Source organism: Dermacentor variabilis, chromosome 5 (genome assembly GCF_050947875.1).
Source record: "Dermacentor variabilis isolate Ectoservices chromosome 5, ASM5094787v1, whole genome shotgun sequence".
Taxonomy (NCBI): Eukaryota; Metazoa; Arthropoda; class Arachnida; order Ixodida; family Ixodidae; genus Dermacentor; species Dermacentor variabilis.
Window position 1 is genome coordinate 21,057,608 of NC_134572.1, and position 11,928 is coordinate 21,069,535.

The 11,928-nt window shown below is 43.1% G+C and overlaps 1 protein-coding gene across 4 annotated transcripts; it reads left to right on the forward strand.

Moving 5' to 3' along the window:
- The first annotated feature begins 1,277 nt into the window (after positions 1–1,277).
- On the forward strand, positions 1,278–11,398 carry Rheb (Ras homolog enriched in brain). 4 transcript variants are annotated; one of them, XM_075691950.1, is made up of 9 exons: positions 1,278–1,449; positions 1,600–1,690; positions 2,353–2,424; positions 2,499–2,566; positions 3,111–3,193; positions 3,282–3,338; positions 8,044–8,091; positions 9,603–9,684; positions 11,205–11,398. In XM_075691950.1, the coding sequence occupies exons 2-9, from the start codon at positions 1,642–1,644 to the stop codon at positions 11,292–11,294; spliced, it is 549 nt and encodes a 182-aa protein (XP_075548065.1). In that variant the 5' UTR covers positions 1,278–1,449; positions 1,600–1,641; the 3' UTR covers positions 11,295–11,398. The 4 variants fall into 4 exon arrangements, with proteins under 4 accessions (XP_075548065.1, XP_075548062.1, XP_075548063.1 ...); XM_075691948.1 differs by having other exon boundaries at positions 1,311–1,449; positions 1,597–1,690; XM_075691949.1 differs by having other exon boundaries at positions 1,316–1,448; positions 1,581–1,690.
- Positions 11,399–11,928: the final 530 nt, after the last annotated feature.

An 11,928-nucleotide genomic window follows, 5' to 3' on the forward strand; every position in this document is an offset into this window, starting at 1 on the left:
TTGTCGATTATATAGATACTGGAAAGTTCACTGTAATGGAAAGGGAGCGGTAAGAAGCACATTAAAGGAAAGCATGGCATATGGTACGTCATGTTTGTGTTATGAATAAATGTGCTGGATTCCAAAAAAAAAAAAAATGAATAAAGCAGCGGGAAATCGCACGCTGAGAACACCGATAAACATACAGTGTGACGCAACTCGAGAAATAATATTGAAACGTCCAAGAATTTAGAGGAAAAAAAAAAAAAGATGGAATCGTCGCGACGGCACATCACAGTCCCTGTAGGCGTCGAAGTCTCTACAATAAAATTGTTGAACAGCTTCGATAGAGCCCACGCAACAATGGTTGCTTGTATACTGTCAAATTCTCATATTCTGCGGCCTAAAGCTCGTGGCACGGTGCGAAAAAACGCGCACGCGGCGAAAGCGAAACCGTGCGCGGACAAGCATGCAGACGCGCAGTCGGTCGCTGCGAATCTGTGCGATCCCTCCATTGAGGCTTCATTCTATTACGCTCCATTTAGTTATACAAACACTATAAGAACATATTTCACATAGTTTGCTCTCAGCGCTTACCTACCTTTCACGCAAGATCTTAGCCGGTTCGGGAGCCTCCACCGCGGCGACCGCGCGCAGTGGCGTTCACTGTACGTATTCGGTAAAGAGATAGCGTCTGTAAATGATTCTGTGCTTTCAGTTTGCCCAAGATTATTATTTAGACAGTAAAAAACTTCTCTCGTTTCGAAAGTACTTACAGAAATGTCTGGGGAAGCTCGTGCGTGGTGTTTTCAGTGAGCGCTGAGAGCAAAACCTATGAGGTGGGCGCCGCGTGATCCCTCATACTACGCCAGCGAGGCGCTTCCGATAGATGGCGACTCTGTAACTCCTCGCCGCCAACAGTCGTAACAAGTCATGCTACTATATTATATTTATTTTTTAAGAAGTTCCCGGTGGCGTCGCAACGCGCGGTTTTTACGATTTCTCTATGTTTCACGTAGCGTGATTTTTTTCCCCATGGACCAGAAGAGCGTAGACAGCCAAACAACGCATAGATAGTATTAAAAAAAAAAAAAAAACTAGACGAAAGCAAAACGCATATTTGAAAAATTGGCGGGCTTGTTCCATTTAATCTGGAGTGACGTACTGGGTCTGTAGCGGGCAGTGTTACTATTTCTTTTTTATTTTATTTTTATAAACTCTAACAGGGAAACTGAAACTAAAGAAACAGCCGTCGTCGTGATCTCCGCAATCCAACCGTGGCGCAAGTTTTCTGTCCGTCACTACTCATTTGTCTGGCAACAAGACCAAAACTTGTGCTCAAAGGAGCTGCAATTGTTGGGGATATCGCCGTCGTGCTACCTAATCATTGAAACTTTCGCGGCCGCAGTTTCCGCCAGTTTACTTGTTCGTGTTGGTGCTGCCCCTTTCTCTCTGCGGTCAGGGCCCGAGGTAAGCCGTGCATCGGTTGACTAATTCCACTCGGCGAAAATGTTGCCTGGGAAGACTTCAACTTGTGCCGTCGCAAGCGTGGTGTTTACATTTTGCGTCGCTTAATCATTCATTTCTCCATACCATCTACGGGCTGCTCGTCGCAAGTAGGTTGCGGTCAATGTGGGTCCACGGCTGACGCTGCCTGCCGATATGGCTCCCAAATCTCGGAAAATTGCCATTATGGGCTTCCGATCCGTCGGTAAGTGATCTTTTTTAAGCCTAAGCCTTATCGCAATCCCCGAGGCCGTCGCGCCGTCTCCTTCGCGCTTGGCACAGATGGTAGCTTTTTTCAGACTTACATGGCGTGTCACCGTCGCGCGCCGTGCTCGTACATTCGGTGGTTTTATTGCCTAGTTGTCTTCGCGTGTAAATTGGCGTTTGCCCGCTGTATTTTGTCCCTTAGGACGCTCTACTCCCCTCGCTACAGTGGTAAACTGCACAATATCTGGCGTTCCTCGCGCACTGATACCGCCTGCTTCGTCTATCGTGGCCTTCTTGCTTTTCGTATGTAAAGACACTCGCTGTCTTTTAAACGTGACGTGCTTGATTTCGTGTTTTTTCGATTATAGTTAGCGTCGCTGTAGTTTGTTTGGAGCTAGCCTCTTCGGACGTGGTACACGGGTGAATGTGCGCCGTCAGAAAAGTGCTGAGGAGCACAATTTGCGACTAGGAAACCTACTATGACAACGAACTCAACTTTACAATCCCAACTTATCGAACCAGCAAGTCACGCAGAAGGCTGCGTACGCGGGGACGTGTGTCGCTGCTAGCAGACGCCAGATTGAATCGCGGTGATAGTGTGGGAGGGGCGCGTCAGAGAGGCGAGCGTTGCATGATCACGTGCGTCCTTGACTCGTGCAGGAAAGTCGTCGCTGACGATACAGTTCGTGGAGAACCAGTTCGTGGACTCGTACGACCCCACGATTGAAAACAGTAGGTGCCCCATGCCGTCGGCGCATTGTAGATCGTGAGGGGACTTCTCACGGTAAATTTATCGTTGTCTGCAGCATTTCACAAGACCGTCAAACTCAAGGGCCAGGAGTACCACCTCAAGCTCGTAGACACTGCAGGACAGGTAGGCTGCCGGAATGTCGTCCACTAAATGATGCCTTAATATTGTCACAAGTACCGCAGTTCAATGTGGTTTTTATTTGTGCCTATGTACAAATGCTGCTAATAGTCGGTTTTCTTTCGTGCCCTGCGAAGGGTTGCTTGAAGTAAATGGTGGAATAATTGATAAACTACTCTCGTCAGAGTTCCTGAAAGTAATTTATCACCGAATATTGTTATCAATTAGCACTACTGTTTTCAAGCAGTTGTAAAGAAAAAAAAAATGCTAGCCTAACTCTGTTAAGACAACTAGATTGTGTAGATTACAATCTTTGGACTCGGTGGCCAAACATAGAATTCTATTAACTGCTTGTATTATGTTGGATATCACTAGTGCAAGCAAACATTGGAGGTGTCTTTTTTTTTTTTGCCTTGCACTTGGACTGTATAATGCCTTATGTCGTGTGCTGTTCTGCGTGGGCCTTTCGCTCCAATACATAGCAAACTCAGTTTAGTTTTTGAAAGAATGCTGCTTGCAATTTTGAATGTCTGATTTATTCAATTCACAGGATGAGTACTCCATATTTCCTCAGTCTTACTCCATGGACATCCATGGCTACGTGTTGGTCTACTCGATCAATTCTGCAAAAAGGTAGAAATGAATAATTGTGTTATATAGCCAACTTGGCTGTTTTTATTTTCTTCTGTGTTTTGACATGGGCCCTTTTTCTCTCATGTAGTTTTGAGGTGGTCAGGGCACTATACGAGAAGCTCCTGGACATGACAGGAAAAGTCCAGTAAGTGCACAACCTTGAAACATTGTTAGTCATTACTGGTCCAGAGGTGCAAGGTAGTAGGACAAATCTGAGCAGGTAGTGGATAGCCACACTTGCCAACAGAACTGTTCAAAAGGGTAAAGGTAACAATTCTTTCTGCTATACTTTAAGGAAAGTACAGTGTTCGTGTACATTATTTATATCTGAAATCACAGAGTAAGCCTTTCTTATTCTGTGCCTTGTGGGTTTAGAAGATCACTTCTACACAGGACTTTACTAACAGTAAAGAAGCAGCATAAATAATCATAAGAAGCACGTGCTCAGGTTGTCAACTGCTTCGTGACAGATTGGTGCATAGATGAGATGAGATTATTGTAAAGGATTGGCTCATAATATAGTTCCTTTTTGTGCAATTTAAAAAAAAAGTTAGGTTTCCTTGCTTAGAATCTGTGTAGGGACATTTGCCTTGCTATGGTATGGTTAAGAGCTTGGGCACTTATTAAAAAACTGTGTCCTAAACTGATAGCTGCATGTGGGGTCTTGTACAGGTGTACTAGTACAGCTCATAGGTGCTCTGGCAGGCTGCTTGTTTGATTGCTTGATTGGCATAAACTTGTAGTTAAATTGTACGCTTGATTCCCGGTCATGGTGGCATCATTTTGATGGGAGCTGAATACAAAAATTTGTGCTGTGCCTTGATGGCATATTAAATAACCTCAGGGGGTTGAAATTAATCTGGAATGTTCTGCTATGGTGTTTTGTCAGTGCCAGTGTTGCTTCGGGATCTTAAAGCTCAATGACCAATCAATGTAGGTGCATAAATTATGCCGTCCTTGAGTCACATGCTAGTAGCGCACGCCTTGGACAACTGCCTCTTTCCCCTTATCCGAGGACATGCTGCATTGCAGTCTACAGGTAGCAATATACTGTGTGTGCAGTGAATTTTCCTGTGCGACATTTGCAGAAATCTTTCATTCATAGAAGTTTTATGGAGTTGTTTCAAAGCTGGTTGAAAGTTGTGGCACTGTTTCCAGTGAAGCTCCAAAACAGATTCTCTGTTACAAGTTACTGTTATTTTAAGATGAATTAGTTTCGCACTTGAGTCGCTTCTAGTCTCCAGCTTTTAGCAGGCTCAGGTGATGTGTCCCCGAGAGCGCTCTGTGGTGTGTTTCTCTTCTGTGTGTCTCGTCAAAATGTTGCGCAATCCAACCTCTAATATGCTATACCAACACGCCCAGTCGTCAACCTTGGCAAGTCCCTGTAAAGTCTTGGCCATAATACTTGCCGATTAATCAGCATGAATTCAACCTTTAGCTTCGCTGTTTGCTTTCTATTTGAAGTTTGTGGGTACAGCATGACAATTCTCATAAGTTGCCTGTTTACATGCCCTAATTTTATTAGGAAGCATTGCAGGCTGCGCTGTTTCTTTTTTTTTTCTTACATAGAGCTTGTGAAATGACAACACTATTGAAATTGTATTCTGGTTAACAAGGCTGTCTCAAGGATAATGCACTCTGGAAAGTACAAACGCCAATCCTATTGCAAGAAGGTGAAGTAGGGGACCGCACACATTGGCCCATGGGGAAATGTCTGAATGCACTTTCTCCTGTTTAATTCTGTTGGGTTGGCAGTCAACATTAGCCAACATGCTGGTGATGTATGGAGGTCTCTTGCATCTTCAAGAACTCATTCATTCTTCTGATCTGTCGTGTCACAAGGTTGTATTCTGGTCAACAAGGCTGTCTCAAGGATAATGCAGGTTGATGCAGGTGCAGGTGATTAAGGTTGATAACAGTGAGAGAAGAGTCACTTAGAGGTGTAAATAGGCAGTTGCCGTGACATTAATACAAACTGCCTCGTGTATAGTTGAAATGATGCTCCAATATGCCAGGTTAACCTTTTATTGATGAATGTTGTCGATAGGCAAAGTACCAGAACTTTTTTTTTTCTTGCCGAGTTTCGGTATTGAGTGTGAAGTTTCTGGCTAAATATCTTCAACCAACACTGAATCACAGGCAGCAAGTGTCATTTGTTGGTTTAGAGCAGGAATACAGGACATGGAAGAAGTCTGGCATGTAGCTCATTTTCTATTGAAAGCATGGTCAGACGAGGCATACCGATAAAAGATCTTCAGCTGCAGTGGTGTAACACACGTAATGTAAAGCAAATGAAATGTATACCAATGGTTCACATATGACGAGTGCTGTCTGTACTAACTACAAATGAAGGCATGGGTGACTTGGGGTGACGCACACTTCTAGTTTTCTGCCTGGGCAGTCCTATTGCTGATAAAGTTATTGCAGAATGTTTTTCTTTTTGTTGATTATTCTTATTCGTGATGGTTCTTGCACATTTAGATAGAAAATAAACATCTTTTTTTGGCGGGGGGGGGGGTATTTATATGTGCTGGCATTATAGTTAAAGTCCAACTGTAATGAAACTTTGGCTAAATTGGTTATAAACGAGTAGTGTATGCCATTAAATCAATTTTGGCAAAGCCACAGGGCTGGCATTATTATTAGCTGTCTTTTAGTAGCACTTAAGTAGGCAACATTTGTAGCTGGTGGTTAGCGGATATGATGCAAATTCCAAAACTTGGCATCAGAAATTCCACGGAGTGCTGCCAGTCTCCGAGGTCATGCCGATAAGTCAAGCTGGTTCTCAGTACTCACTTTTGCATAATCTCTGGCAAGCAGTAATGGCAGTGGTTTCATTCATGGGTTTCAAAAACATTTATTCTTGCTAGCTTTGCGTGACTCTTCCACTAGTATTCAGACATAACATTATTTTATGGAGGCTTTTCTATATTTATTTATTTATTTTTATTAGTACCTCAAAGGCCCCATTGAAGGGGTATTACATGAGGGGGTGGAATTTCAGCAGTACATTCCTTCTATAGGTGATCTGAATGACGATGAGTCGATCTGATCAACGATGGCGTTTGGCAGGTCATTCCAGTCCCTTGCTGTATGGACGAAAAATGATGACAGATGCGCAGGAGTGCGAGCAGGGGGCGGGTAGACGGCCTTCCCGTGGTTTGTGCGATTTGAAATGTGATGGGCGGGGCTGATAATGGAGTTCAGAGATGGATGATAAAAAAATTTATGAAACACACAATCTGGAAATTTTTCGGCGGTTCGCTAAAGTTGTGAGATGAGCATTACGTTTTAGTTCAGTTACACTTACATGATAGGAATAGGCGGAGAAAATGAAACGAGCTGAGCGATTTTGTACAGCTTCAAGAGTAATGGAAAGGTTATTTTGATGAGGGTCCCAGATCGCGCATGCATATTCTAATTTGGGACGGATAAGTGTTAAGTAAGCAAGGAATTTCACTGATGGGGGTGCTAGTCACAGGGTTCGTCGAAAGTAACCAAGGACGCGATTTGCCTCGTTAGTAACCTGTGAAATATGAGAAGACCAATTTAGATCAGATGTCAAATGGATGCCTAAATACTTGTAATTTGATAATGAAGCGATTTCTGCATTCCCGATTTGGTATTTTGAAGACGGTTGTGAGTGACGTCGGTGGAATGATAGCAGAGATGTCTTTTTCACATTTAAGGACATTAGCCATGAATTACACCAGGTTAGCACATGCTGAATGTCAGACTGAAGAAGCAAAATGTCATCGGTGTTAGTAATAGGCTGGTAGATAACGCAGTCATCAGCGAATATGCGGATGTTGAACATATGTTAGCAGGCAAATCATTAATATATATGAGAAAAAGAAGGGGGCCCAAGACAGTGCCCTGAGGTACCCCAGATATAACAGAGGAATAAGAAGATGAACATTTATTAGCAAAGACAAACTGCTGCTGATTAGTGAGAAAGCTGCATATCCAATTAAAAACATGTTCGTTAAGATTGAAACGAGAAAGTTTTAGGAATAGTCGTTTGTGAGGAACTTTGTCAAAAGCTTTTTCAAAATCGAGGAATATATCTTCTATATATGAAACTTGGCTTTTATACAGTAATAAATTTTGTTTCAATTGGCCTTTAATGAGGTTGTGGAGACTTTATAACAGTTGAAAGGTTATCTCAACCTGCATGTTTTAGGAAGGGTGGCATATGCTTAGCTTCCTGAAGCATTTTCCACCTTTAAGGCCCCAAGTGTTCAACTCATGTTGTACATTAAAGCCTCCTGCCATTCACAGCATCGTTATGCTTCTGTGCTTTTAATTGGAGCTCTGTGTTATGTACCATGCTGTTAGTGCATCATGTTGGGTAGGAGTTGTTGAACCTGCCTATTATGTTGCTCAAGTTTGTTGAGTTGCCACACTGGGCTTGAGACCAATCTAAAGTATGACTTGAACATTATTCAGCATTAAAGGAATGTACTGTTGGCTAGAGTTGTAGGAAAGTTGGCACTGTTTGGAAGCAGTGATATGCTAAGGTGGAAATTTCCAGTGCACAATATCAAAGTAAAATATAACCTTTCTTTGCTGCCTCGTTATATTGCAGAAGCTGTGCTGCATGTGCATGTTCCCTTAGACTAGATAGAGAATGTTATATATTGATGTTTGAGTAGTGTGATTGCTGCAGAATTAAGGTTGATTTGGTAACTTGAGCGCAGCACTCAGCCCGTATTTTGTCTAAGTAATTTCTCGTTCCTGTGTTGTTAATTTTTGTTACAAAAATGGGCTTGCCTTCTGTCCGTCTGTTTTGAAATGGCCTGTTTTAAATTGCACTTTGTGATGGTAATTTAAAATGTGTGAAATTTCAGCGTCCCCATTGTTCTTGTTGGCAACAAGGTAGACCTGAGGGTTGAAAGGTGAGCCAAGAAACTTTGTTTTGTTTGAGAAACAATTTGCCTGCTGGATAGCACAAACAGTAGTGATAGTTCAACTACAAGACTTGTAGTATGAAATGTAAACACCCCCCACCCCCACCCATTTTTTTTTTCTTGAACTCTTGCATTAGTGTGTTCCTTTGTAAACATTGTTTTCAAATTTTACTGTACCTAGGCTGTCATATTATTGGAGGCATCAGATCGGGCTGTTTTTCTTGGAAGAGAGGTGTGTTAAGAGCTTATTAAGCAACATCATTTAGCTTCAGTAAGTTGTATCCCAAAGTTCACAATAGTGGACCCCTCACAATTAAGCAAGCTTATTTTGTGTTAAACTTGCTCAGATTGGGGGAGAAAGAAGTAATAAAAGCTTGATGATAATTGTCCACCTGTACTTACCCAGAACAGTGAAAGTAGTTTGCAGTTTATATAATGCAGGAATCTTCTGTCACCACGAAAAACATTGCATTGTGCAAGCTGCATAGGCTACAAGAGATAGGACGCGACGTGCGGATTCCAAAGTCTCGTTGCTGTAACATTATGTGCCTCTGTTGCCCAGGCCTAGAACTTAGATGGTCCTTTCACCTGCTGCACCTGTGTCCGTATGGTATCACAATGTAAGCAGTGATGCCTGTGAAATTTGGAAACATTATATTGTACTTACTTGCAGCCAACACATTACTGTGTTAAACATTCCGCCTAATGAATTTGACTGTGAATTTATTTTTCTTCTTTCCTTGGTGCTCTGAAATTCTTTTTAGCCTTTGTGCCCATACATTATTTTCTTTGTCTGTTTTCCATTGAACTTATTTTTGGCTCCTCACATCCTTTAGTATGATGCTTTAGAGCCATAACAATGCCACTAATTGTAGCTCTAACCTGCATGCAAGCAAGTTCTTTCATAACTTCTTTACAATCTCTATCCTATACTGCAGCGATATATAAGCCAGCACAAGAAGCATTGCGTACAAGTATGGACGAGGTTCTAATGTATTTCCCTCTGGCAAGCGTAAATTCTTTGAGCTTTGTGGCAGCTGACTTCAGGTTGGTGGAAGTGGCTCCTCCTTGCAAGTCTGTGCAGCGCATTGCCGCAGTTTTGGCTGACATTTGCTGCTAGAGCATCGGCAAATTGAGAGCCATATGTTAGTGTTCCGTTTTACAGTGGATTGCACTGCACACCCATTCTACGTGCTACAGGCACTCGTTGCTCTCAGGCACTCCCATTCAATGCGTGACCTTGAAAAAGACAAGTCCACTTGTCGAAACGTTGCCTCCCGCTTTTACCTTGTTCTCATTTTGCTCATCGTCTTGAATTTCCATCTCCCGCCTTCCCTGTGTTTTCCCGTGGCCTGTATATTATAATTTAAAACTGCCAGCTATAATAGTCTTGTTCAAAGTTTTCTGTGAAGCTTCATTTAGTAGACCACATTAGCACCACCTAATGTGCTTACCCTCCTTTTTTTTTTTGTGTGTGTGTATGTGTAAATGTGTGACAGGGTTGTTAGCTATGAAGAGGGGAGGCAAGCTGCTGAATACATGAAAGCAGCATTTTTAGAGGCCTCAGCAAAGCAGAATCAGGTGAGTGCATGCACCTTTGACTCATTTACTGTATATGATGGGAAAAAATGCATCATTGTAGCCAGCACCATGGTACTAAGTGCGGTAGTGAAGCCTCAGTTGAGTATGCGTACAAATGCCGAAGATAGTCTATGTTTAAACAGCTGCTGCTGTAGCTCATTTTGTGGAGCGCCGCGGCAGCCCTGTATGGCGTTGTGCTGCTGAGCTCGAGGTCACGGCGGCCACATTACTATGGGGGTTCGCCCCCATAGTAATGCAATAATAGTGCAATAGTAATAATAGTAGTGCAATAACCCTCATGTACTTAAATTTAGTTGCATGCTAAAGAACCTCTCGTGGTCAAAATTAATCCGGAGTCTTCCACTACGGCGTGCCTCATAACCACATCGTGGTTTTCGCATGTAAAACCCTTACTTAATGTACGTACCCTACCGTTACTAATTTTTATCACTGTTGGACTCTTGGGTAATTGGCCACAACAAAAGCACCAAATCGGGAACTGATGTAACTTAAGCTCAGAATACAGAACTATTATACGTAACGTAGGGTCTTTCGATGCGAATGCATGATGTGCTGCACTGAAGACCTCCAAAACAGGCACCATGTGCCGTGAAATATTGGAGGTCATGGCTAGCTGAAGGTTTTGCTACTGACAAGGATGCTGCTCCACTTCAGCCTCTGCCATATGGCGAGAAATTTGACAGTTGCATTCACGAGCAACTGCATGCAGTTTGACCGTTTGCATCACGGAGCAAGAAATATTTAGGAGTGGAAACTCCGCTGTTTGCGGCGACCAGTAAAGGTCACAAGCCCGCGGATATGTTTTCATGCTGGCGGCACCTGGCGGCATGGGAAGAAATTACCGCCGTTTCGGTTGCCAGGGCAACCGGTTGAGCGTGTTGCTCCCGTTCGGCCGCGCGCGCCTGACTTCTACCACGGAGTGGCCGGAGCCGCCGGAGCCGCCTGCCGGGCGCTGCTTTTTTTTTTTCCCGCTGCGGCTTCTAAGACGCACCGTATGGTGCCGCCACTGTATACGGTAGCATCGGCGCATGCACCAATTGTGACATTATCTGGTCGCCCACGCTCGCTCGAGCTGACGGGAGTTTCACCTCCTATATGTCTTACTCCGTGGTTTGCATCAATGGCAGCTTTCATTTATTGCCTCGACATTCCTTCACGGTGGCAGTGAAATTTAGTTATATTGAGGTTCAAAATACATGATCTATAGACAAAAAGTTATAAAAAGTTAAATACCTTGTTATATCAATAAATTTGTTAAGTGAAGTTTATTACATATATTAAGGTTTAATTAAGTTTATAACAAATATCACATATAATGTTTGTATTACCATGTAGGATGCAACTTTATTAAATAAAAACTTTTATCACACTGTACAGTCGATGTGCATTTGATGTCAAGCAAGATTGAACAGGGGTTTTCTGTACGGTCGGAGTAGTCATGATTGCAAATGTTTCAAGCTCTCGTAAAGCACAAGTGTTACTGTGAATTTCTTTCGCAGAGCGTGTTTGAGATCTTCAGCACCATGATACAACAGATCGACAGGGCTGATGGCAATGTGCCCGAGAAGCAATCCTGTGTTGTCTCCTAATGGCTTACCTCAGCAGAGCTGTTCTCCATCTGATTCTGTTCAGGGACTGCTTGGAAGCGTTTGGGCTGTGGACAGAATAAAAAAGCCCACCGCTTTTGCTTTCAAAGCTGCTGTGGGATAGCTCTGTGCTGTGCTTATCGAGAGGGTGTGCTGCTGCTACTGAGAATGTCTGTTGTCGCGGCTGTAGAAGAGAGTGGCTGCATGGTGTTTCTGGGTAATGTGTGCGACCTGCAGTGCTCGATTTACACTTGCTTCCGTTTTATTTTTTGATTTTCTCTTTTGCCAGCTGTGCATCAAGCTTGGCGAGTGTTTGTAGGGCTGCAGGTCTGCTCTTGCAAGAAATGCCGAGGCTTTTCTGTCTATAAATTTGCTTAGTGGGCATCAAGTGCTGTTGTAGTAGGAAAGCATGTTGATTGACGTCTTTTGTTATACGCACAAAATATGCTCTTGGGTTCTCTTTGTACAGTATGCAGTGCTGTCTTGATCTGTCCTTTTTTTTTTTCTTCTTTGGAATGACTTGTTTATTTGGATGTCCTTAGTGGAGCTTCATTTCTTTGTGACATGCCTTGTGAGGGTCAGTCTTGTTTTAATGCCTCCAGATGCATCAAGATGCACTCCCACTTTCGTTCTCGCA